Source organism: Bos indicus, chromosome 22 (assembly GCF_029378745.1).
Source record: "Bos indicus isolate NIAB-ARS_2022 breed Sahiwal x Tharparkar chromosome 22, NIAB-ARS_B.indTharparkar_mat_pri_1.0, whole genome shotgun sequence".
NCBI classification, from domain to species: domain Eukaryota; kingdom Metazoa; phylum Chordata; class Mammalia; order Artiodactyla; family Bovidae; genus Bos; species Bos indicus.
In genome coordinates this window covers 34,359,907-34,387,790 of record NC_091781.1, presented here as the reverse complement: position 1 = coordinate 34,387,790, position 27,884 = coordinate 34,359,907, and the positions used below count along the sequence as shown (strand labels likewise).

Genomic DNA, 27,884 nt, shown 5'->3' with positions numbered 1-27,884 from the left:
AGTTTTAGTTTTAACTTTCTTTTATTATTGAAGCTTGAAAAAGTGAAAGTGTTAGTCACTCAATCATGTGTTATTCTTTGTGACCCCATGGACTGTGTAGCCTGCCAGGCTTCTCCGTCCATTGAATTCTCCAAATAAGAATACTGCAGTGGGTTGCTAGTCCCTTCTCCTGGGGATCTCTCCAAGCCAGGAATTGAATCTGGGTCTCCCGCATTGTAGGAAGATTCTTTACATCTGAAACACCAAGGAAGCTCCCATTATTGAAGTCTACAGAAAATTAATTCACATTAGCAAAGTATATTATGTTTTGAATAATTAAAACCATACTTTACCAAAGTGCTGCGCTCAATATGCCAGCAAATTTGGAAAACTCAGAAGTGGCCACAGGACTGCAAAAGGTCAGTTTTCATTCCAATCCCAAAGAAAGGCAATGCCAAAGAATGCTCAAACTGCTGCACAATTGCATTCATCTCACACGCTAGTAAAGTAATGCTCAAAATTCTCCAAGCCAGGCTTCAGCAATATGTGAACTGTGAACTTCCTGATGTTCAAGCTGGTTTTAGAAAAGGCAGAGGAACCAGAGATCAAATTGCCAACATCCGCTGGATCATGGAAAAAGCAAGAGAGTTCCAGAAAAACATCTATTTCTGCTTTATTGACTATGCCAAAGCCTTTGACTGTGTGGATCACAATAAACTGTGGAAAATTCTGAAAGAGATGGGAATACCAGAACACCTGATCTGCCTCTTGAGAAATTTGTATGCAGGTCAGGAAGCAACAGTTAGAACTGAACATGGAACAACAGACTGGTTCCAAATAGAAAAAGGAGTTCGTCAAGGCTGTATATTGTCACCCTGTTTATTTAACTTCTATGCAGAGTACATCATGAGAAACGCTGGACTGGAAGAAACACAAGCTGAAATCAAGATTGCCGGGAGAAATATCAATAACCTCAGATATGCGGATGACACCACCCATATGGCAGAAAGTGAAGAGGAACTCAAAAGCCTCTTGACGTAAGTGAAAGTGGAGAGTGAAAAAGTTGGCTTAAAGCTCAACATTCAGAAAACAAAGACCATGGCATCCGGTCCCATCACTTCATGGGAAATAGATGGGGAAACAGTGGAAACAGTGTCAGACTTTATTTTTCTGGGCTCCAAAACCACCGCAGATGGTGAATGCAGCCATGAAATTAAAAGATGCTTACTCCTTGGAAGGAAAGTTATGACCAACCTAGCTAGCATATTCAAAAGCAGAGACATTACTTTGCCAACAAAAGTTTGTCTAGGCAAGGCTATGGTTTTTCCTGTGGTCATGTATGGATGTGAGAGTTGGACTGTGAAGAAGGCTGAGCACTGAAGAACTGATGCTTTTGAACTGTGGTGTTGGAGAAGACTCTTGAGAGTCCCTTGGACTGCAAGGAGATCCAACCAGTCCATCCTGAAGGAGATCAGCCCTGGGATTTCTTTGGAAGGAATGATGCTGAAGCTGAAACTCCAGTACTTTGGCCACCTCATGTGAAGAGTTGACTCATTGGAAAAGACTCTGATGCTGGGAGGGATTGGGGGCAAGAGGAGAAGGGGATGACAGAGGATGAGATGGCTGGATGGCATCACTGACTCAATGGACGTGAGTCTGGGTGAACTCCGGGAGTTGGTGATGGACAGGGAGGCCTGGCGTGCTACAATTCATGGGGTCACGAAGAGTCAGGGATGACTGAGTGACTGATCTGATCTGATCTTACCACTTACGGGCTTCTCAGGTGGTGCTAGTGGTAAAGAACCTGCCTGCCAATGCAGGAGATGTAAGAATTGCGGGTTTGATCCCTGGGTCAGCAAGATTCCCTAGAGGAGGGCATGGTAACCCACTGCAGTATTCTTGCCTGGAGAATCCCATGAACAGCGGAGCCTGGCATGAGGTCACAAAGAGTCGGACAGGCTGAAGTGACTTAGCATGCATATTATCACTTACACATTGTTTTGAATTTATTTGCTTTGACACTGTGTCCTCACATGGAGAGGGAGAGCATCAGCTCTCTGGTGTCTCTCTTTATAAGGGCACTAGTCCCAACATGAGGGCCTAGTCTCATGAATGCACCTAAACCTGATTACCTCCCAAAGGCTGCATCTCCACATGCCATCATACTAGAGGGAAAGGCTTTGACATAGGAATTTTGGGAAGACACATTTCAGTTCATAGTGGCAATCAATAAGGAGGTCTCCAAGGTCCAATCCACTACAATGAACTATCCGGTCTCATAAGCACTGAGTGCTGACAAAGCATTTTTTTCTACCAGCACAAACTGGGACTAGTCAACCAGGTAGCTTCGAGTCCAGTGTTGATAAATCAAAGTCAGCTCAGACTAAGTCATTATAAAGAGGCATACGTTTATTGTCACCTTCTTGAGTAGGTCTCTCCCTCTTTTTTTTTTTTTTTTTTTCTTTTTCTTATAATGAGAGACATCAGTTGACACTGTGTAGCTAACTCTGGAATCATCCATCATCACTGATAGAAAAACACCTTAAGGAGAGAAGCATCATCCCCTTCATTTAACAAAGATGTATTAACAAATAGTGTGTTCCACCATATCCAAATATTCTTTCTTAATGACTCAACCTACAACCTTACTTCTACCAATTTACTTTAAAGAAAAATTCAAAACAATTTTTATTGCCATCTCATTTTAAGATTTTAAACTTTAATAGGAGAACCTCCTTTCTACTGCCTCACATATCTGGGATTTTCTTTGCCTGCCTGCTTGTTCTTTACTTCTTTATTTGAAACAGTGTAAATAAATCTGCAAGAGTAGAACAATACAGTCTTGTAAGTGTTTCACTTTGAATCACCAAAAGGTTAGTATTTTGTTACGTTTGCTTTATTCCTGTGTAGGCGTATATACTTTATTTTTAATTGAAGTATAGTTGATTTACAGTGGCATGTTAGGTTCAAGTATACAATGGCACCCCACTCCAGTACTCTTGCCTGAAAAATCCCATGGATGGAGGAGCCTGGTAGGCTGCAGTCCATGGGGTCGCTAAGAGTCGGACACGACTGAGCGACTTCCCTTTCACTTTTCACTTTCCTGCATTGGAGAAGGAAATGGCAGCCCACTCCAGTGTTCTTGCCTGGAGAATCCCAGGGATGGGGGAGCCTGGTGGGCTGCCGTCTATGGGGTCGCACAGAGTTGGACACGACTGAAGCGACTTAGCAGCAGCAGCAGCATCCAGCATAGTGATTCAGTTAAAAATATGTATGTGTAACTGAAATATATATGTGTATATATTTATATATACATTTATATATGTTCTTAGATTCTTTTCTCTTACAGGTTATTACAAAAAATTGAGTATAGTTCCCTGTGCTATACAGTAGGTCCTTGTTGTGTGTGTATACTTTTACAATTATTATTTATCCTAAACCATTTGAAAGTATGTTGCAAGAATCATGACTCTTCACACCTAAAGCTCAAACCTAGAAGAAAAGCATTTATGTAACAAAGTCCAGTGCATGAAAGGGAGAATATGCTGGTCTCCACCAAGGACAGGTGTGAAAGGGGCCAATTTTTTTTTAATGAAGATGCATAGCAATTAAATTTCCTCTATGACTGTAGACACTTGATAAATGAAAGAATTCCAAACTGAATTTAGGCCTGCTCCTTTGACGTGAGTCATTCAGAAAGTGTTGGGATTGTATTTGCACTACAGGAAATCTAACACAGGAGGAAAAATCAGCAATTTATTGATTTGGTCCAAACACTTCCTTAGACTATTTCTGAGACCCCGTGCTGGATGCCTTCTTGTAAATGATTGTACTGGCTCTCTCTCAGCCATCGGGATTAACATACTGCTGGGCCAGGGTTTGCTTTTTGATTTACAGATTAACAACCCACAGATCTCCTTTTGGCAGGCATCACATCATGGTTCTGGAGCCAATCATTCTACAAGCCTCAGGCTTGAGGCTCAGATGGGGAAACAAACCTTGCCATGTTTTGGGATCCAACCTTAAACCCAAATTCTAACACAAGCTGACAGTGGAGAGGCCAAAATTACCTTGGTGTAGTTTACTTACAGCTCCTGACCTTGAAGTACTATAACAAATTCCTTCTATTTCCTCCCTTACTTCTGGATTTGTGTCTGACAAAACTTGCCCACAAACTCAGTTAGCACCATGGATTTTTACTACATCCCCCTTCCCTGGTCACTAACCACTGATCATTTCCTGACTCCTCTTACCATGCTAGACTTTTCTTAGAGAAAGGTGCTTCAGGGCAAGAAGGTCTCACCATAGCCCTCACCTTATTATCCACAGTCAGCATCTAATTATGTCATGCCACTCTTTTTTTTTTCCCCATTGGGACTAAATCTTGCTTAATCAAGCTGGCCAATATATCAGTGGCTTTGGTTTCCTTTTCCCAGGTCAAGTAATCTTAGCAGCTGCTAGTTAATTTCAAAATCAGATGTGGGGACTTCCCTCGTGGTCCAGTGGCTAAGACTCTGTGCTCCCAATGCAGGGGGCCCGGATTTGACACTTTTCACTTTCATGCATTGGAGAAGGAAATGGCAACCCACTCCAGTGTTCTTGCCTGGAAAATCCCAGGGATGGGGGAGCCTCGTGGGCTGCTGTCTATGGGGTCGCACGGAGTCAGTCATGACTGAAGCGACTTAGCAGTAGCAGCAGCAGGGAACTAGACCCAACATGCTGTAATTAAGTGTTTGCATGCTGCAACTAAAGATCCCCCACGTCACAATGAAGATGGAAGATCCTGTGTGCCACACTGAATACTTGGTACACCTAAATAAATAAATGTTTTTTTAAAAAGTCATATATGTTCATCACAGATTGCCTCTTATCTGTCAGATCACTGAGAGTAGCTGATAGGTTTTGTTTATGCCCAATCACTAAAAGCGCCCAGCATAATCTTTGTATGGTATGTTTGTCATTGATGTGGATCTCCAAGTATTTCTGGCTTTCTTCTTTCTGAGAATGGTAGAATTGAATGTTCCATCCTATTTGCAATGAGGAGTGCCCACTTGACTTTTCTGGCCACTGAAATGGGAAGGAAAGTGATGCATATTTCTCCAGGTGGAAATTTTAAGAGCCAGTGCACAATTCACCACCCACTTGCTTTCTTTCAGACATGGCGACCATCCCCATTTATGATGGTGGCCACCCATCATTCTGGGTCTCTGAGTGACTACAGTGAGCAGAGATTTCTGCTCGCCTCAGTTGGACATACGCAACAGTGAAAAATAAAATTTTTGGTGAGTTACACTACTGGAAGTATGGGATTATTTGTTACCACAACATATTTTAGTCTATTCTAAAGTATAGATGCTTCCCTGGTAGCTCAGTGGTAAAAAACTTGTCTGCCAAGCAGGAGATGTGGGTTTGATTCCTGGGTCAGGAAGATCCCCTCCAAAAGGGAATGGCAACCCACTCCAGGATTCTTGCCTGGGAAATCCCATGGACAGAGGAGCCTGGCAGGCTACAGTCCAGGGGGTTGCAAAGAGTCTGACATGACTTAGCAACTAAACCACAATGCGTGCTGGGTTTAATGTCAGGGACATTTGGATTTGGAGCACCCCTGAGGGTGTTTTGGTTCCTCTTTCCTTACCCTTAGCAAGGCTAGAGGTCCCTGATGGTGAGAGCCGGGGGAAGAGCTGCATCTCAGGTTCCTGATAAGGTTAACTCTAAGCTGCAAAACTGGTAAATGTTCCATGGAGAATAAAAAATTAATTGCCATAATTATCTGGAAAATTAAACTGAATCTTCACTATCACAGCCCTACTACTACTAATAACGAATATTCACTGAGCATTTTCTTTGTGCCCGTCAATGTACTAAATGCTTTGCAATAATCTATATAAATTATCTCCTATATTCTTTATAACTGTAAATGCTATTATTAGCTCAGTTTTAGAGCTGAGGAAACAAAGGTGTCAGGAAGTTATTCATTTGTTTGCGGTCACAGCTAGAATGCAGTTCAATAAGAGTTTGAACTGGGGTAGTCTGATCTCATATCCTGCACTTCTTTACAGCTATGATAATCTACTTCCTAGAGAATGATTCTCTGATTTTCCAGAAAATGAGGTCCTGGTGAATGTGCAGACATGTGCCTACATGTTAGGGCTACATGTTCTCTAACAAGGAAGTCTTATGAGATGGTTGGAAAAAATAGCCATATATTTGAAATGAGGCGAGATCCTAAACCTGTAACCAAATCGATCAAACCTATGTATATAAATGAACACATTTCTTTCTGGGGGATGGATTGGGTCATGCAAGAAAGCTGCATGTAAGACACCATCGGGTTTGGGTCACTTCTAATGTAGTGAGTGTTATACTTTTGGTTCCAGACCCACAGAAAGAATTCTGCCACAATTATGAGGCTTGAAGTCTCTATCATGTGTGTGTGTGCATGTGTAAGTCACTCAGTCACGTCTGACTCTTTGTGACCCCATGGACTGTAGCTCTCCAGGCTCCTCTGTCCATGGAGTTCTTCAGGAAAAAAAATTACTGGAGTGGGTAGCCACTCCCGTCTCCAGGGGATCTTCCTGACCCAGGGATCAAACTCAGGTCTCCTGAATTGCAGGCAGAGTCTTTACTGCCTGAGCCACCAGGGAAGCCTGTCTCTATCATAGTAACCTGTTTATCTTCAAGATTTAAATCTAGTAAAGTGGCTAATCTCTAGAGATGGCCACAAAGGAACCATACCTCCAAGGTATTCAAGTCCTCATCCCATATGAATCTCACTCTCCTTACAAGATGACCCAGTGAACCCCTGCTGCAGTCAAGTGGACCATCCAATTAACGGACAGATGTGGGCTGATTGTTTACCTCACAATTTCTCCTTTAAAGTATTACTCTTTGAGGTCTTTCATATTTTGAAATTCTCTCAATTTGTATGAATATTAAACATTTGATGGAGAGACAAAGAGGAGACAGGAAAGAGAAGTTCAACTGTTAGAAAAGTTTTGTACACTTATCTATGTATAAATTCATCCACTGTGTTACTTTCCTATCACTGCTGTAACAAATTATCACAGATTTAGTGGCTTAAAACAAAACAAATGACCTTACAGTCCTGGATGTCAGAAAACCCGAAACTAACACGTCAGCAGGACAGACTTCCTCATGCAGGCTCTAGGGTATAATCTATTACCTTGCCTTGCTAACTTCTCCAGCCTGCCTGCATTCCTTGGCTTATGCTCCTGAGTCATCTTGAAAGCACATCACTCATCCTCTGCTTCTGTCATCACGTCTCCTTGTTCTGGCGTTGACCCATTTTTCTCCTCTTATAAGGACCCTTGTGATTATACTGAGTCCACCTGGATAATCCAGGGTCATCTTCCCATCTTGAAATTCTTAATTTAAGCACATCTCCAAAGTCTCTTGGAGAAGAAAATGGCAATGCACTCCAGTACTCTTGCCTGGAAAAGCCCATGGATGGAGGAGCCTGGTAGGCTACAGTCCATGGGGTCGCTAAGAGTCGACACAACTGAGTGACTTCACTTTCACTTTTCACTTTCATTTATTGGAGAAGGAAATGGCAACCCACTCCAGTATTCTTGCCTAGAGAGTCCCAGGGATGGAGGAGCCTGGTGGGCTGCCGTCTATGGGCTCGCACAGAGTCGGACACGACTGAAGCGACTTAGCAGCAGCAGCAGCCAAAGTCTCTTGTGCTTTTTAAGGTAACACATTCACAGATTCTAGGGCTCAGAACATGGACGTCTTTGGGCAGCCACTATTCTGTCTACTATTCCCATTCACCATCTGATGTATTCACTTATGCAATTAATTATGTGAACACTTATTTGGCACCTAACATACATCAGACAATAAGCTAGTTGATGGGGATATAAAGAAGAAGGATTGACCAGATGCACAAAAGCAACATACACAGATCTTAAAACACAGTACTGAGTGAAAAAAGTAAGATATAAAAGAGATCCATAGCACAATACCATTATATAAAGTGCATAAAACAACAATCAGAATTTACAGAACAGATGTAAACAGAGGGATCCACATCAAACCATTACAATGGCTGTATATGAAGTAGGAGAGGATGGGATTGGAGGATATGGAGACGGGTAAAGAAAGTAGGACATCTGTAACACAAGAGATGGGGCTTCTGGACCAAAGACACTATTGTGTTATGAACACAAGAGATGATTAACTCAAATCCTTGCAATGAATATTTAAAAGGAAGATAAACAAAACAGCTTTAAATAATAAACATAGTAGATCGATATAAAGTGTAATAGAACTGTTAACAAAGCAGGAGGGCCCAGAACAGAGAGAAGAATATTGCACTACAGTGGTTCTCAGCTGGGGATGGTTTTCCCGAGGGACATTTGACCACCTCTGGGGACATTTTTGGTTGTCAAGTCCTCATGGAAGGTACTGCTGGCATCTGGTGCATAGAGACTATGGATACTGGTGAGAGCATTTTGCACAGGACAGAACCCCCCTGCCCTCTGCCACCAAAAACTTATCTGCTGGCAAATATGGATAGTGCCAGGATTAAGAAATCCTGGGGTAGAACAAGCAGAAATAAAAATTAAATATCTCTGAAGTTACTGTGGCATGCCAGCAGATTTGCTTTCTAAATATTTGATTCTTTTAAGGATTAAAGTACCATCAGCTCTTCATCCTTTGTGTTCTCTCTGCTGTGTTTAATATACTTCTTTCCTAATACCTTATGCCTCTTCTCCATGAATTTCTGTTCCTATCGCTATATGCTGAAGACACTGATGTTTCTTCTCTTTACATTTTCCAGTGATACCATGAGCTTAAAAATTTGGATCATGACTGAGGTTAGAAAGAAGCAGCAATCATTGATTAATTCTATCAGTCCCATTTGGGTTATAAGATAATCTTCATACAAGGAAAGGTGTTGATGTCTCATATTTTGACAGTGGCTTTGGCTCTCTCAATCATTCTAAGTTTAATATTGTAACCAAAGGGTCCAGTAGAGTAATTCTGTTCAAGGTTTCCAGTTTTTCACTCAGTTATATAGTAGAATAGTGAGTTATGATCAGCTTAACAAATATCAATGGTTAATATGTTTTTTCCAGTAGTCATGTATGGATGTGAGAGTTGGACTGTGAAGAAAGCTGAGCACCAAAGAATTGATGCTTTTGAACTGTGGTGTTGGAGAAGACTCTTGAGAGTCCCTTGGACTTCAGGGAGATCCAACCAGTCCATTATAAAGGAGATCAGTCCTGGGTGTTCTTTGGAAGGAATGATGCTAAAGCTGAAAGTCCAGTACTTTGGCCACCTCATGCGAAGAGTTGATTCACTGGAAAAGACTGATGCTGGGAGGGATTGGTGGCAGGAGGAAAAGGGAACAACAGAGGATGAGATAGCTGGATGGCATCACCAACTCGATGGACATGAGTTTGAGTGAACTCTGGGAGATGGTGATGGACAGGGAGGCCTGGTGTGCTGCGATTCACGGGGTCGCAAAGAGTCGGACACGACTGAGCGACTGAACTGAACTGAACTGAACTGAATAATGAATACATATGATATATAATTATATGTGATTAACCATATACATGTAATTATATATATGGTTAATCATTCATATATATGTAATATGGCTTCCCTGGTGGCTCAGACCATAAAGAATCCACCTACAATGCAGGCGACATGGGTTTGATCCCTGGGTCGGGACAATCCCCTAGAGAAGGAAATGGCAACCCACTCCAGTATTCTTGCCTGGGAAATCCCAAGAACAGAGGAGCCTGGTGGGCTACAGTCTGGGGAGTCGCACAGAGTTGGACACAACTGAGCACATATGCACACACAAAGCACATTATATCATTTACATCTATCTATCCATCCATCCATATATAAGCCTTAGTCTACTCAAGCTCCTATAACAGAACACCATAGACTGGGTGGTTTATGAACAACAGAAATTCATTTCTCACAATTCTGGAGGCTGGAAAATCAAAAGCTCAAGGCACTGGAGGGTTTGGTTTCCAGTGAGGACTTGCTTCCTGGTTCACAGATGTCTGTCTTCTCACTGTGTCCTCACACGGTGAAATGTCTTTGGGGGTCTCTTTTACAAGGGCACTAATTTCTTTCATGAGAGCTTCACCCTCATAATCTAATCACCTCCCAAAGGCCCTGTCTCCAAATACTATCACATTGGAGATAAGGTTTCCACATCAGTTTTGCAGAGACACACTCAGTGTCTCTATCTGTACTGCTATCTTTATCTCTATCATCAACATGTACTGTTTCTGGTATCAGGAACACTGCTTTATACAGTGTCTGCTCAGAATGCAGGTTCAGGTGAAGGATGGAGATGATAAGTATTCTTGAGGAACTGACTATCCCAGCTGCTACTTTTAGTGCTTCCCTGGTGGCTCAGATGGTAAAGAATCTGCCTGCAATGCAGGAGACCTGGGTTGGGACCATCCCTTGATCGGGATCCCTTGGAGAAGGGAATGGCTACCCACTCCAGAATTCTTGCCTGGAGAACTCCATGGAAGAGGAGCTTGGCAGGCTGTAGTCCATGGGGTCACAAAACAATTCCCCCCTCCCTTTTTCTCACATACATGCTAAATTTCAAATACTTAAAAGACAAATTAATATGATTTAACATCTTACAGTATGATCAAATTCAGCGATTTACAAAATGCAATCTTCTAGTTACTACCATGTTGAGTCCTCACATAACCTTAGATGGAATAAAAATTAAAATACAATAAAGGTTACTAATGTTCAATCAGTAAACCTGATGCTACTATCTATTTAAAGTTTTGTATTTCAAAGAAAGTAAATCATATACAAAATGTAAGGTTCTAGAAATTACCCCCCAAAATCTCTTTCAATGTGTAATATTATATCAAATTTATATTCAAATAATCACTTATTTTCAAATAATCACTTTTATATTCAAATAATAAAATTGAAAATATAATTATTTGAAAATTACATTCAAATAATCACTTTTGTTACTGCACTTGAGGCAGTAATCCAGTCACCACAACAGTCTTCAGCAAGGAAAATGTCATCTTTTATTGTAGCCATAGCCTGAAAAGAATGATACTATATATATACTATAAGATGTCATTTGTTAAAAAGTAGAAGTCACAGGAATTCTCTATTTTCCTTTTAAGTTGCTCTTGTCAATTTCATAGCCTGAATCAAAACTGAATAGGGAAACTGGAAAACTGCAGAAGAGATTTGCAGAAGTGAAGTCCTGTTTTCTTTTACACTTTCTTCATCAGAGTTGCTATCATTCTTGTGTTATGTGGTATTATTATGGACAGGAGCCTGGGCACACCTGATAATTGCTAAGTCATTCTCTTAAAGTAGAAACAAGAAAAAGAAAAAAAAAAAAAAACTAGGGCAACTGTGCAATTTTCTTATTTTCCAAATTTGTAGCTTTCCTTTCATCTCTGTCAGAATTTAAATGTGAAGACTTTTCAACTTTCAAACAACTATGGTTATAGAAATCTCCTTTGCCTTCAGTTCCTAGGTAATAAATAATAAAGTAATAACGCTCTAAATGTCTAATTTGAAATAAATATAGGTCCTTCAACTATTTTGATTTGCTTTTTCAATTTTCATCTTCACTAAAATTTACTTTTAAACTCTATTTGAGAAGATTGCTTCAGAGGACAGTTCAGTACTTAATACATAAAGGAGAAAACGGGTTTACCCTTGCTGCTGCCTTTCTAGATTGGCAATGAGTTCTTCTTAAATTTCAAATCAGAGCTATTTGAAAATAAAGCTCTAGTCTTTGGCTACTTAATATCAATCCTGAAACAAATCTCCTTTGTGTTCTTACAGATCACTGAGAATAACTGCTATGGGACTACTGACTCAATTTTGACATTTTCCCACTTATTCTGTATTTTTCAAAAGTGCCTTTTGAATGATGATGGACTCTACCAGGTAATGCCATTTGCCCAGTAGGATGAAGTTTATTTATAGTGTCATATAAATGGCAACCTTGTAATTATAAATCTTCATTTTTTCCCTATTTATATTTAAATTGACTTTTGCTTTTTATATTCTGCCCACCTCCAAATTTAGAAATACCTGTGGCTCAAAGAATCAGAAAACTTAAAAAGATGGAAAAAAAATATTGCCAAATCTATTTCTTAGTTAAGTGAAAATTAAATGAAAAAGCAAATTGGCCAAATTTCTAACACCTTAAACAGGTGGCTACCAAAAACCAAACTCAATAAAACCCCTATTTTAACAGACTTGAAAAGGTTGACAGATAAAATACAAACACCCAATTAAATCTGATTCAGATAACAAGTGATATTTTACTATAAGTATCTCCCCAATACTGTGCCTTCTGTGTTTTTATTCGCTAAATTTGGCAACCCTAAGGATTGATGTCATTTGTTTTGTGTGTGTTAGTTGCTCAGTTGTATCCAGCTCTTTGTGACCCCATGGACTGTAGCCTGCCAGGCTCCTCTTTCCATGGAATTCTCCAGGCAGTAATACTGGAGTGGGTAGCCATTCCCTTCTCCAGGAGATCTTCCCAACCCAGGGACCGAACCCAGGTCTCCCGCTTTGTAGTCAGACTCTTTACCATCAGAGCCACCAGGGAAGCCATTAATATTGTGAGTGAAATTCCCACTATTTCCATAAGGTAGAATGCAACAACATTTGGCTCATAAAAAAATGGAAATTTAAAGTCCTGAATAACAGAAGTTAAATCAATTTCATTCATGCAGAACTGTGTATATAGGGTTATCAATGTCCACATATCCCAGTCCCAAAGAAACACCAATTCTTGTTAACCTGAAGAATATCACAGAATTATAATACTTTGAGGTCTAAATTATTCAGCCGACCTTGTAGGACAGAATTGTATTGTTTTTCCTCATTCTCTCTGTTCCACAGTTACAACTTAAATTCCGAGATCCTTCATCAGGAGATTCAACTATTTGGTCTTTTCAGGATTAGAAAAGCTATGCTCATGCACTAACTATATATCATCCAAAACTTCCTTCCTATTCACTGGTAAGACTTCCTTACAAGTCATATATTTGGAAATAGCATTTCCAATGTTAGCTCATTTATGCCTTACATTTATTTTTCAAATATTAACTACCTATAATGTGCCAGGCACCCTGTTAGATGCTAGAAGTACGGGACAAGAAAATCAAAACATGTCAACAGTAAAAACATTTTTGTTTTCTTTCAAAAGGCTCGCTGCCTATGAGGCAGCTAGAAAAGGAATTATTATTCACACATTACAGGTGAAGGAGCTAAGTGACCAAGAATTAAATGGTCTTATCTAAAGGTCCGACATTAAGAAGTAGAGCCAGGGAGTCAATAATCGTCCCTCGTTTCAGGCTCAGGGCACTTTTCAGGATTTCTTCAAAGGAAAATCCAGACTACTTAGTATCTTCACCACTCAATTTACCAGGAGCAAAAAGGAAAGCGTCTTGAATCCCTCTGTAATGTTCATGTACTCTTAAAAGTGGAACAGGTGTTCCCCGGGTGCTCAAGAAAAGCAACGCATTGAGTGTGAGTTAAAGATCCTGAGCAGCGGTTGTAACCAGACCAATTAATCTGTGGAAACCGCAGCACTCAGCCAAGTCGATGCTGTTTCAATTGGGTGTCACAGGTGACTCATCAAAGATGGCTTGCTTTTTGGCCTCCTGATATTTTTCTTAGGGGTGAGGTGTCAGGTTTCCTTTCCATTTTTGGACAACAGCTCTCTTGTCCATTTCCAAATTTTTCTGGTTTCACAGCCCTCACGTGGACCCCCGCTTTCATACCGGAAGCTAGTCATTGGCAGGAGGTTTAGGAAACGAAGAACGAGGTGGGGAAGAAAAAAAAAAAAAGAACCGGGGGCCTGGAGAGAGGCCTAAAATGGGGAAATTTGCACTTCAAGAGCTTTCCCTATCCTAGCCTCTCAGAATGACAGCTCTCCTCAGCCAGAAGACTACCTCTTCCGGCAGGCGCTGCGCGCCCCACAGACACAGGCTGGCGGGCTCCCTGCTCTCCGCCTCCACCCAAAACAGCCAATAGAAATTCCGAGCTTGGGCCTCCGCCCTACACGGACCACGCGGGAGCGGGGGCAATAAAACTACATTTCCCGACGCGCCGGTGCGCTCCTCGTGACCAATAGACCCCCTGATTTCGGAGCTTAGGGGCGGAGCCGGATGCATAGGTCACCCCATTGGCTAGGGACGGCTTAGAAGAGCCGGAACCCGGGAGAGAGAGAAGCGAAATGACATTTCCTCTTTAAATAGCTGGAGCCCGGGCCGCGTCTAGAAATGGCCGCGTCGGCAGGTGGGTCGTGTGGTGGCTAGGGAGGTGTGGAGGGGAGGTGGGCCGGAGGCCAAGTTCGGGCTGCGAGCTTAGGCGGCGGCGCTGAGGACTGGGAGAGAAGGATGGAGAGGTGGACAGAGATGAGGAGAGGGAGGATGAATGGCGTGGAGGGAGGTGGGCGGTCCGGCCGGACAGGGATGGGGAGGCCGGGTACCCGCCGCCGCTCCGACCTGTTCGCAAGGCGGTTGAGGAGGCAGTGGCGGCCGCCATCCATCGAGCTTCCCTTGTGAGGCTCCTGCCCTCCGCTCTCAGCTGGGACGTTCTGGCTGTCGGCGGAGTCGCCGCAGACACCTCGCCTGTTCTGCCTGCGCTGTCTGTCGGCGAGCACGGGGCTTCGGGCTCGCCGGGCTCCGGGAGAAGCAGGCTGGTGTTTGAACTTGCATCTCACCTCGCTCTTTCCCATATCCTATCTCGCGTTCTCACTGAGGGAGTCTATATACATATGTGTATTTTTGTAGCGGGGAGAAAGCAAGCCAAGCAGACAAACAATCCCCAGCCCCATCCCACAGACAACAACAAAACCAACCAAACAAACACAAAAACAAAAAAATAAAACCCGCGACGCCGAAACTGGCCCCGAACTTCTTGTGGTTGTACGATTTTTCTCCTCCTAGATTTAAGTAAGTCTTCCCCAACACCGAATGGAATACCATCTTCAGACACAGCCAGCGATGCCATGGACCCCTTCCATGCTTGCAGTATTCTTAAGCAACTCAAAACAATGTACGATGAAGGACAGCTGACAGACATTGTAGTGGAAGTGGATCACGGGAAAACATTTTCCTGTCATAGAAACGTTCTTGCTGCAATCAGCCCTTATTTCAGGTATGATGTTGGTGGAAACCTCTATTGATGTCTGCACCGAGTCCCCTTTCTCCTTCAGTACTGCCCACTTCATTTTTATATTGAGATGCAACAATGGATGAAACTAATGTATTTGTTTCCTGAGAATAAATAACAGGCCCTATTTTATTAAGCCCCCCTTTTAAAAAAAACTGACAGATTCTTCTAGAATTCAGATGACTGGTTTTAAGTCAGTAAATATGTTTTTGTTTGTATGTTTCAGAAAAATCTAAAATTGCATTGCCCAATATGGCAGCCACTAGCCACGTGTGGCTAAACTTCACTTATCTAAAATTAAATAAAATGAAAAAAAAAAAAATCAGTTCCTCAGGTACACTAACCACATTTAAAGTGCTCAGTAGCCACATGTAGCTAGTGGTTGCCCCACTGTATAGCCCTGAAACAGAACCTTTCCATCACTGAAAGTTTTATTGAACAGTGCTGATCTGGAATTTGTTCCAGAAATTTATCCAGGATTTCTTTAGTGCATGTTAACTCTTTTAGAATTTAAAAATTAATAGCCTTTTCTTTTAAAAACAAATTGCCCACTTAATGGACTATTTTAATCCCATGATGATAACAGCAGTGAAATAAAAATCGATGAAATACAGTTTCTATGTGTGTTAGGCCCCACACTAATGACTGTTTCTAAGATTTCCAGAAGTATTTTAGAGGTCAGTTTTCATTTTCATTTATATTCATCTTTATATATTATAAAACTTTGAAAAGTACAATTTCAAAACTTGAGTCTAAAAAATAATGTCGTACTCTAAGACAAGATCAGTGATAAAGGCAATTTCCTGTTCAAGTTTAACTTTTTTTTGTTTGAAGTACTCACTTTAAGCCTTTTTGTTTTCAAAAATGGTGCATGAATGACTGTGAAATAATTTTCTCAACCACACAGTAAATATATTTTTTACTTTTGAAGGTGCTTACCTTTATAGGGCATATAGCAGTGTAATGTTCCAGACAGTAGTTTCTGGTTCCTCTTTCTCAGAATACTGGGTTAAATATAGTCACTTCAGTTTGATGTTTGTGATGTAACCATTTAGATTTGCATTGGATAGGCCATTGCACTATTAAGAATTAACCATAACAAGGGTGTGACCTGGAAAGAAAAAAGAAGAAACTGGTATACACAAAAGGTATGAAGTATGAAAATTGCTGGTGAGATTCAGTTATCAAGGCTATCCATTAGATATGGTTAGGTCATTTATGTTTATATATGCTACAGTTATGCTTATCAAGCTCTAGGCAAAGCTCATTTTACCTATGTCACTTTATATAATCTTTATAATCCTATTTCTACACTCTTGTTATTCCTATTTTACATGTGAAAAAACTGAGGCTCAAAGAGGTTACGTGAACTGCCTAAATCATCTAACTAGTAAGTGGCAGAGGCTGGATTGGAGTCCAGAGCCAGGCTTCTTAGTCACTGTATATAACTTTTAAGGAACAAGAGTGGGTCCTCTTTAAATTTTAATTTACAGAAGTGTTAACTGTATATTAGATTTAAATAGTAAAAAAAAAAATTGAAACTTTAAAGTGAAAATATTTATATCTCAGTGTAATTTTATATTCTGGTTTATATCATTTAAATATCATACTTGCTTAAAATTAGTTTTGAGGACCTGACAAATCTCTTGGAAAGAAGTATGCTACAGTAGATTTCCTTGCTTTCCAAGAAGTTCAGGAAATGCTTGGAAGGCTTTCTAAGTGTAAGACAGGAGAAGTCAAATGAAGGTATTTGGCTAGAAGACTCAAGGATTAGGTTCTTCTCACTTGACTAGAGCTTTTGTACAGAAGTTTCTTGGGCACCAGTGTTGCACCTTATGTGAGATGTAAAAAAATCATACTTAATATTTGCAAATCTTGCATCACTGATGGAAAAAATAGAATAGCTTGCAATCTGCCATGGCTGTTTCCTGATCCCAGAGACTTGTCAGAAATAAAATGTGAAAAAAAAAAAAGAAATAAAATGTGTATAATTATTAGAAACATGCTGCTCAGGATTTTGTGTGAGGAAGTACTCCCACTTGAATTAGAGTTTACATACAGAACATGATAGAACAGAGGGGAACTTGCATGTTACACTGCTGTGTGTGAGGCCAGCGTATTCAAGTCAGTAGAGTAGCTCCCTTGATAAAGGGTTATGTGGTAATGTTCTCCTTTGGGATTTAATCTTTGCATAATGAAGGGCTTTCTTTTTCTTTTTAATTGGGACCTATATAACTGAGTTTTTCAGTACCTGAATTAAAAAACCAGCTCATACATTGGAACATTTAATTTTCAGTCATTTAAGGGGAAAAAAAAGTCTGCAGGATATTAAACTTAAATTTTGCATAATAGCAGTAAAATTAGGACTCAAAGGATAGTTAACCCAGGTAACAAGCTGGGTCCAGGTACCCCTGTATACCTCCAATATTACATATTGCATTTTTGAATTAATTTCGTGTTTTTGACAAACACATTAAAAGTGATCTGAAAATCTTCCCACTTTTTTTTCATAACATCACACTTAATATAGGAGAGGTCTGGATCTGAATAATCAAGTTTATCCCCAGTGTTAGGTCAATATCTTCAACAGACATCTATTAAGCATTCTAGGGCATACCATCCTTTTCTCAAGAGTATTTTTAAAAGAGCTTTTGACCTTTTTATAAGTTTAATTTTAAGAACTTCTTAGAAACATCAAAGGAGGGAGAAGAAAGGCAAATGATGTTTAGCAATGACACCCCACTCCAGTACTCTTGCCTGGAAAATCCCATGGATGGAGGAGCCTGGAAGGCTGAAGTCCATGGGGTTGCTGAGGGTCGGACACAACTGAGCGACTTCACTTTCACTTTTCACTTTCATGCATTGGAGAAGGAAATGGCAACCCACTCCAGTATTCTTGCCTGGAGAATCCCAGGGACGGGCAAGCTTGGTGGGCTTACCTTTATGGGGTCGCGCGGAGTCGGACACAACTGAAGCAACTTGGCAGCAGCAGCAGCACTTTAAATGGAGAAGGTGATGGCACCCCACTCCAGTACTCTTGCCTGGAAGATTCCATGGATGGAGGAGCCTGGTGGGCTGCAGTCCATGGGGTCGCGAAGAGTCAGACACGACTAAGTGACTTCCCTTTCACTTTTCACTTTCATGCATTGGAGAAGAAAATGGCAACCCACTCTAGTGTTCTTGCCTGGAAAATCCCAGGGATGGGGGAGCCTGGTGGGCTGCCGTCTATGGGGTCGCACAGAGTCGGACACGACTGAAGTGACTTAGGAGCAGCAGCACTTTAAATAAAAAGCTAGGATTTTGATGTCTTAATGGTTTGGCCAAGAAAGTACCATGCTGTGCTGTGCTTAGTCGGTCATTCTGACTCTGTCCATGGGGATTCTCCAGCAAGAATACAGGAGTGGGTTGCCATGCCCTCCTCCAGGGCATCTTCCCAACCCAAGGATCAAACCCAGGTTCTCCCGCATTGCAGGTGGATTCTTTACCAGCTGAGCCACCAGGGAAGCCCAAGAATACTGGAGTGGGTAACCTATCTCTTCTCCAGGGCATCTTCCCCACCCAGGAATCAAACTGGGGTCTCCTGCATTGCAGGTGGATTCTTTACCAGCTAAACTACTAGGGAAGCGCTGAAAGTACCATAAAAGCACATTAAAAAAGAAAAGGAAAAGAAAGCTTGGTCTCAAAGACAAGAACCTGGAATTTTTGAAAACCAACAAAATCAGATCTGCAACAAATCCGTTAATTCTTAAATTCTCTTTAGAAGTAGGCATTTAATTGATATTAACCCTACTCAGATCTTTATTTATGGCCTCCCAGGTGGCTCAGTGTAAAACAATCCCTCTGTGATGCAGGAGACAGGGCTTCAATCGCTGGGTTGGGAAGATCTCCCAGAGAAGGAAATGGCAACCTACTCCAGTATTCCTGCCTGGGAAATCCCAGGACAGAGGAGCCTGGAGGGCTACAGCCCCTGGGGTCTCAAAGAGTCAGACACAACTGAGCATCAATGAGGCTACCATTTTTATTATATTTTATAAATAGATAAAACTATGATAACTTTGAGAAAATCAAGTATATTTCTTGATTCTCTCAAGCAAAAATTTTCAAAATATCCAAGGTTAACTGATGAATTGATGTGCTTTATATTCTTTATAATGATTAAGGAAGCATTCAAAGGATAATTATTTTAAAAAGGAGTAGGAAGAAAATAAGAACTTCTGAAGAACATCTTATTTATCTAAGCTAAACATTTTAAAGATACATTTTGGGTACAGGTTGCCTTGTAAATTTCCACTGGGTTATGAGAAGTTTTATTAGACAGTTTCTATATGTTAATGTGTCACACTGATACCCCATAGATATTTGTAAACTTTCTGACTGACCTGGTGATTGAAGTAAGTCCCTAAAGCAACTTGATCAGAAGCCTGGATAGGGCTCCAAGGAAAATAAGATGTCCTGGAATATGCCTTGCCACTTTTCAGTTTGATTTAGTTGGGTATACTCTGCTTTTCTCAGAGTTGGCACAAAGTGGACTGACTGGCCCTGACAATAGGGTTTCTTTGAGATTACCCAGATTAAATCCTTCTGCTAGATGATCAACTTTTATCCCTTTCCTGATATTCAGGATATCAGGAAACACATTAGGAAATGTTTTTCAGTTTCAAAAAGTGATCCTTGTGATAACTTTTTACAAGCTTGCCACAGTAATTTTTATTTGTAGTGCAGATAAATTCACCACTCTTTCCTTCCTAGATCCATGTTCACTAGCGGCCTTACAGAAAGCACTCAAAAAGAAGTTCGAATTGTTGGTGTTGAAGCCGAGTCGATGGATTTAGTGTTGAACTATGCCTATACCTCCAGAGTTGTTCTGACAGAGGCCAATGTTCAAGCCTTGTTCACTGCAGCTAGCATCTTCCAGATTCCCTCCATCCAAGACCAGTGTGCCAAGTACATGATCAGTCATTTGGACCCACAAAATTCTATCGGGGTCTTCATCTTCGCTGATCATTATGGTCATCAGGAACTTGGAGATCGATCTAAAGAATACATTCGTAAAAAGTTCCTGTGTGTCACCAAAGAACAGGAGTTTCTTCAGCTGACAAAAGACCAACTGATAAGTATCCTAGACAGTGATGATTTAAACGTAGACCGGGAAGAGCATGTTTATGAGAGTATTGTAAGGTGGTTTGAACATGAACAGAATGAAAGAGAAGTGCACCTTCCAGAAATTTTTGCCAAATGCATACGTTTTCCTCTGATGGAAGACACCTTTATAGAGAAAATTCCACCTCAGTTTGCACAGGCTATCGCCAAAAGCTGTGTGGAAAAGGGACCAGCCAGTCCCAATGGCTGTACACAGAGACTTGGAATGACTGCATCGGAAATGATCATATGTTTCGACGCAGCCCACAAACACTCAGGAAAGAAGCAAACAGTGCCTTGTCTAGATATATTCACAGGAAGAGTGTTCAAACTATGCAAACCACCAAATGATCTAAGAGAAGTTGGAATTCTTGTATCACCAGATAATGATATTTACATTGCAGGAGGTTACAGGCCAAGCAGCAGTGAGGTATCCATTGACCACAAGGCAGAAAATGATTTCTGGATGTATGACCATTCCACCAATAGGTGGCTTTCCAAACCTTCCTTGCTTCGAGCCAGAATAGGCTGCAAACTGGTGTACTGCTGTGGTAAGATGTATGCAATTGGAGGGCGTGTCTACGAAGGTGATGGGAGAAACTCACTAAAATCTGTGGAGTGCTATGACAGCAGAGAGAACCGCTGGACTACTGTTTGCGCCATGCCTGTTGCAATGGAGTTTCATAATGCCGTGGAATACAAAGAGAAGATCTATGTGTTACAGGGTAGGTGCCCAAGTGGTTAAAGTATTGCTTGGAATAGTCTGTTCTTTAAGGGACTAGTAAAGAAAAGAAAATTTTCAATCAAAAAAGGCAGGTACTTTCAAGTTCCTAAAAAGATCCTGTAAGTTTTTTATGTTCTTACTGTCTTTTGACATCATGTGACATAAGTATTTTTGAAAACTTTTTTTCCCATAAATAATAGTTCAGCATTTGAGAAAAACTATTTCTGTTCCATTTTTAAGACTTTAACAAGGAAGCAAGTTTGATACATAACTTTTTGCAGTTGAATGATATATAATCAAGGGATGGTAGCAAGTATTCTTCTTATGGAACGTACTGGATTAGTTTAAAAGAGAAAAAAAGAACAAAGCCTCAACTGCAGTTGTACTATTCAGTTGCCAAAGAATTTTGTATGAAGTCTTATGATGGCAAAGGTTATGAAACTCACAAAGAGTTTGAAATCACGCTGTTTAAGATTTTAGTTTCACTGCAGTTGATGTTGTCACCCATAATACAGTGTTTTCAATTTTTTTTTCACTGAAAAATTTTGAGATGCCATCTTTTTAACATAAGATGAGAGGGATGGTAATATACTTAGCTTAAAAATTTTTGTTTAAACAATTGAAGACTGGTACCTTGGTAAAGATACCAGAAAGAAGAACTGAGTAACAGTAAATAAGATACTTGATTCAAGGTTCTCATTTGTGCTAATATTTTCCTTGTGTTTGGTTTCTTATTTTAGTTGCTTGAATGCTGAATACAGTATTGACAATGCCAACATCCTTCTTCTTTTGCATTTCTTAACTGCTTACAGATAAATGCTTTCCTTCACTACTATTAAAAAAAAAAAAAAAAACAAGGAAAGGGGTGCAAGTTCTGTGTAGATACATATGATTTTTTAGTTTTTTTCCCCACTGTAAGTTTTTTTTTTTAATATTCTTTGCTGTAATCCTTTATTTGACTTATAATTTCTTAGAAATGCCTAAACCCATTTGTTTAAACTTCAGTGTAAAGTTAATTCTCCAGAGAGAGTAAGGAATACTCTCTCGTGCATTTTAGTTGAATGGAAGCCTGGGATGATGGAGGTTTGTTGGTCTTGCCAAAAAATGGAGTATCTGAATGGATGTAAAAATCTATAAAGAATGGTTAGATAGGGCTTCCTAGGTGGCTCAGGTGGTAAAGAATCTGCCTTTAGTCCTGGAGAGCCAGGTTTGATCCCTGGGTTGGGAAGATCCCCTGGAGAAGGGAATGGCTACACTCCAGTATTCTTGCCTGGAGAATTCCATGACCTGAGGAGCCTGGTGGGCTACAGTCCATGGGGTTGCAAAGAGTTGGACACAACTCAGCGAGTAACACTTTGACTTACATGGTTGGATGGGTTGTATCATCCAATATGATGAAGCTCTCTCTTCATAGATTTTTGGTTTTACTGGCTAAGCAGTTATTTTTTAGTAGAGACAGAATTAATTAGAAGACTCCCAAATGGAATATAAGGTTGTATACTAATTTAAATACTAAAGCAAAGTAACAGTGAATTAACAGAATTTCAGGGTTGGAATGAACATTGTTTAATCAGATTGTATTTTATATAAGACAGATCTGAGGCACTGAGGGTTTTAATTGCCCATTACTGGTTTTAGTTTATTAAAGTCAACTTTAGGTTTAAAAATCAACTTTTAAAATGTATTATCTTTCCTTTTTATAAGAAATTTGTAGCGAGGTAGTACATGGTAAAAAGTGTTCATTCCTGTCTTCTTTATTAAGAATCCTGTTACATTTTAGTCAAGAAGCATAGGGAATATGCAGGCAAAAGCTGAGAGTTTAACAAATTATTTTATGAAAACATTTTTTCAGCATCACTTTTATTAGGTAGGTAGTTATATTTATTGATATGAGTTAACCTAGTTCAAAACAGTTTTCAAGGGGAAGCTCAATTTAGAAGTAGGTACTTCTGATCTAAACAAAGCCTCTTTATATAAATAAACTTGACGTGAACAGTCAGAAGATCATGCCCAACTGCAAGTGGCTTATTGGAGTACCATTTAATCTGATCATAAAGGGTTCAGATTTTCATATCAAAGACTTTGATTCTTTCAAATCCAAGATTTTAATGTTATAATTAGCCAAGCTCTTGTAAATCTTCACTAGCTTAATTCTTTTAGACAGTTCTACATCGGCAGTGTGACTCAGCACACCTTTTCATTGTCAAAACAGAATGGAAAAGGCCTCATAGTCGATTCCATAAATGATGTGCATGTTTTCTATCAGCTTAAGGTCATATTTTCTCCTCTTGATATTTGTCTTTGCCTTATAGCAACACTAAAGTAAACACATTAGTGGCCCATAGACACAAATCTGAACAATTCTATGTACTACCTTATAATTAAATAACTAGCACATAAATTTATCATGGCTTATTCATGATTGAACCTATATTCATATTTTGATCTTACTGGCTAACCATTAGTAATAGTACTTTTTATAAGAGCTAGCTTAAAATCAATTTTCTGAAATACCCAGATATTTGGATAGAGTAAATGAAACCAAGCTCTTAACCCTTATACTGCCATCAAGCCAAAGTAACTTCTCACACTTACCAGTTTGAATGCCCCAAATCAGGTTGATTCTAATATTATGTTGTGCCATGGGATGTAGATGTTTTAAGCTATCTTAAATTTAAATGTTCATATTCTTGTTTTCTTTTCTCTTTCTCTCTCTCTTTTTTTTTCTTTCTCTTTCTTTAGGAGAGTTTTTCCTCTTCTATGAGCCTCAGAAAGACTACTGGGGTTTCTTAACCCCCATGACTGTGCCTAGAATCCAGGGCTTAGCAGCTGTATACAAGAACTCTATCTACTACATAGCTGGAACCTGTGGAAATCATCAGCGGATGTTTACTGTAGAAGCCTATGATATTGAGCTCAATAAGTGGACTCGTAAGAAGGACTTTCCATGTGATGAGTCCATAAACCCATACCTTAAACTGGTACTTTTCCAGAATAAGCTCCATTTATTTGTTCGAGCTACTCAAGTGACCGTTGAAGAACATGTCTTCAGAACCAGCAGAAAAAATTCCCTTTACCAGTATGATGATATCACTGACCAATGGATGAAAGTGTATGAGACCCCAGATCGCCTCTGGGACCTCGGCCGGCATTTTGAATGTGCTGTTGCTAAACTGTATCCTCAGTGTCTTCAGAAAGTCCTTTAATGAATGGCAGGCCTTAGTGAGCTCGCCGGCATCTTGTGCTGGAGGAAACGTAGTCTTTCAGTGATAAGAAGTGCTGTCAGTATTTAAGAAAGCTGAAGAGAGTTTACACATGGAGATGGGTGCTGTTTAAGATGAGTGTAGGGAGGGATTTCTTTTCATCCATGTGATGTTTTCATTTCAGTAAGCAAAAGGTAACAAAGTGCAATTATCAGCATTTTTTTTTTCTGGTATAAAAGTAATCACATCATTCTAGAATTTCGTGATGAATAGTCACTGAGATACCAGACGAATTGACAACTATGCACTCTTAGAAGAGCAGTTGGGGTACTATGGATTAGAGACATCCAAAATAGTTTGATGTGACTTTTTATTTTAAATACGGGTAAAAATTTGAGGCAATATCACTAGGACTTTAGCTGTGACTTCTCTGCTACAGAGACGCACTAACTTAGATCCTCATTCTGAATATGTGTATATTTTGTGTACTGTTTTCACGTGTACTGGATTTAAATGTGTTATTAGTTTGAAGGAAAAACAAATCAGTCTCAGAAAGAGCTTTTAGCTGGATTGTTTTATATTTCCCATGTTAGTTTAAATTAAGCTAAAGTTTTAAAGTAGTTTTGTGTTGACAATTTTTTCAAGTGCTAACACTGTCTCATTTTTTTTTTTTTTTTTTTTTTGAATCCCGAGAAGGGCTCAAATTCACAGGTGGCTGGTGCTAGAATAAGTTAACTCATGTGTATAGTTAGGTATATTTCAAATGTCTGAGCCTATGCTTACCTTTCAAATTGGTATGTTAGTTTCATGGCCATAGTACTTGACTTGCTGAACTCTTGTGATTTCACAAGATTCTCTGCTTACATGATGGCAAGCTATGGCTAGTTACTGGTCTAACTGGATTCACTCTGAGAATAGTGAGAAGACTATTATCCTCATTTTGCACTAACATGGGCCATTTGTCGCCTAACCTCCTTTCCATCCTTACCTGTCCATTCATTATCGGTACAATGAAAGGTAACTTATTTGTCTTCTGCACAGAGCAGAATGTGAAGTTTTAACTCCTAATTTGAAAATTCTGTTTTCCAGAAACATAAAACTCCTGCAATAGTCTCATTTAATGTCTTTTGCATTACCTATGACAATTAAAACCTCATTTTTAAAAAAGTTTTTGCACTTAACAGTTATGAATAGTTTTGCATTGAAAACCTTTGTTCTAACTGCAGGTGACTGAGAAGGAAAAGTGTGAGTGAATAGAAGCGTAGCATTATAGGTACTAAATCATTTTTCATATTTAACTGATTAATTTCTAACAGAAATACTCACAGAGAGGACAAACCAACTCATGTGTTATACCTAAGGCAGATATTTAGATCAGTAACTTATTTTTTACTCTTCCCGGAATAAGTAATAAAGGATATAAGTATAGCCAGAGTCTGTCCTTAACTGGAACATTTTGATTCCCTTAAAGAAAACAAACTGGCACAGTTTGTATTAAAAACTCTTGCACAAATTGTAATGTGATACTGTGAAACAAATCGAAAACATTGCCTCTTTGCATCACATACCTCGTTTTTTGGAAACTTTCCAAACTGCTTGTCATAGCCCTCTACAAGTAGGGAATGTTTCCTGAAGCCGAATTGAAAGTGGACAGCATTTAGAGAATTGACATTTTAAAATCCAGTCTTGGGAAGCTGGGTACGTGCTTTCTTCCTGCTGGCCTTGGTAGTGTGTCTATAGTCTCCTTATTGACTGTCAACTAACCAGCTATTTTTTTTTCTTCTCAGTTTTTCTTTCTCTTCGTGCTGTTTTGGGGCTTTTTCTGTGAGCATTTTGAAGCATCTACGCCGTGATGCATTGCCAAGGGGAGGAAAAACCAAACTAAACATTACAAGAGATGTTCCCATAATTTATTTTTGAAAGCTTTGTTGCTTCCTGTGACTTCCTGCCGCTTTTTGACAATCTCCTGTATTTATTTAGAACACTGTGTTACTTGAAAACATGACATTAGAACATTAACAATTTCCATGTGCCGTGTGATGTATAGGAGTACAATGTACTGTGGTTAATTCTGCAGTCGATTTATTCTATTGATCTGCACAACAGTTGATCCTCTAACAATTGATCCTATAACCGTTTATACTGAGGGTGTGCTCTAAGGATAGTGTGTCAAAGCCAAGGTTTAGAATTTGCTATGGAAGTATCAATAGAATATATATTGAATTTTGTATGAATAACTATTTGTTTAAATTATATAGCTGGGATATTTTGCCACTTTTCAGATGATTTCAGAAGAGGTTCTAGAAAACTAGGATTAGTAATATGTGTGGGTCTGTGTTTAGATATTTAAGGTACATTTGCTTAGTATGATGAGAATATAAGTAAAAGGCATAATGGGTACTATAGAATTAAAATAGAGGGTGATAGATGCCAGTCCCACTTGAGCTTTGTTTTTGCATTTGAAGAAAGTATGTAGCACTTTCCTATGTATTTTTTATACATTGAAAACTGGATGTGGTATAACTATGTTATAGGAAAGTAGAAATTGTATTATTTTCCATCTTTGTTTTCTGTTATCCTACAAAGTTGATGCTTAAGCATCAAGCTGATTTCACTGGTGCATGAGAGAAAGTGGATGTGATCTTGCAAGGAATCAGATTTTCTACGTGAAACAGTTTAAAATGGCATTCGATGTTCTGTGCTCAGGTATGTAGTTAAGTACTGTAGTCCTTTGGGGGCAAATGTGTAGATATTTTTAAACATTTTGCCATAATTGCACAATTTTTTGCATTTTTACCTGATGGCATTGTTTCTTGTAATAAAACTTTTTCTGACTGACAAGTTCCATTGTCATAAATTGATCTCTGACCTAGCAAATTTGGAAGAATTAAAACTTCATGAAAAATCATGTAATACCTTTTATCGGGAATCGGAGGAGATTTTCATCTACCAGATGCCTGGTCTCTGGTACAAAATGAACAACGTAATTCATAAGGCTTGAATAACGCTCTTGAAATTCTGAAGCAAGCACACTCATCAGTAGCCCCTTTGTTGAGTGGTTCTGCCCTCAACTCTTGGTGTCCCACTCCTCTCTCTCACAATTCATGTCAACCCATCAGGAAATCCTGTTGCCTCTTCCTCAAAATATACCTCAACTCTCACCACATATCTCTTGCACCACTATCACTCTAGTCTAAACTAGCTGACCTTGTCTGCCTTAATGCTGTGCCACTGAGTGGATCTCTCCATCACCTTTGACTCCTTGTAACCTATTCTGTCCACACAGTAGCCAGAGTGTTCCTGTTGAAACATAAGTCAGATTACTTTCTTCTGCTTGGATCGCAGTGGCTCCCCATCTCCCATCATGTGAGAGCCACACCCCTTCCTCCCATGATCCATCCCAACCCTACTCTTGGAACCACATTACTGTTGCATCTGCTCACTCCATTCCAGCCATGCTGACTGCTGTTCCAAGCCCCTCCAACATCAAGGCCTTTTTCCTTGCTGTGTTTTCTGCTGAGGAAGCCCTGACAACTCACTTATTTCAGTATTAAAACTCCAGACAGGCCTTCCCTGACCACCTTGTGTAAAACAATTCCTTCCAAACTCACCCTCACCCATACCACCAGTCTTTTCCCAATTTATTTTTCATA

At 39.8% G+C, this 27,884-nt stretch overlaps 1 protein-coding gene across 2 annotated transcripts; it reads left to right on the top strand.

Moving 5' to 3' along the window:
- Positions 1-14,161: 14,161 nt before the first annotated feature.
- On the top strand, positions 14,162-27,072 carry KBTBD8 (kelch repeat and BTB domain containing 8). Of its 2 annotated transcripts, XM_019984972.2 has the most exons (4): positions 14,162-14,286; positions 14,940-15,150; positions 19,915-21,029; positions 23,771-27,072. In XM_019984972.2, exons 1-4 carry the CDS (start codon positions 14,271-14,273, stop codon positions 24,232-24,234), a joined length of 1,806 nt encoding a protein of 601 aa, XP_019840531.2. In that variant the 5' UTR covers positions 14,162-14,270; the 3' UTR covers positions 24,235-27,072. The 2 variants fall into 2 exon arrangements, with proteins under 2 accessions (XP_019840531.2, XP_019840532.2); XM_019984973.2 differs by lacking the exon at positions 14,940-15,150 and having other exon boundaries at positions 14,181-14,286.
- The last annotated feature ends 812 nt before the right edge of the window (positions 27,073-27,884 follow it).

What these genes read in the sequence shown, in the direction of transcription:
- KBTBD8 (XM_019984972.2), top strand. An exon ending in GCAATCAGCCCTTATTTCAG is followed by an intron (nt 15,151 to 19,914) that starts GTATGATGTTGG and finishes TTTCCTTCCTAG; the next exon opens with ATCCATGTTCACTAGCGGCC. An exon ending in GAAGATCTATGTGTTACAGG is followed by an intron (nt 21,030 to 23,770) that starts GTAGGTGCCCAA and finishes CTCTTTCTTTAG; the next exon opens with GAGAGTTTTTCCTCTTCTAT.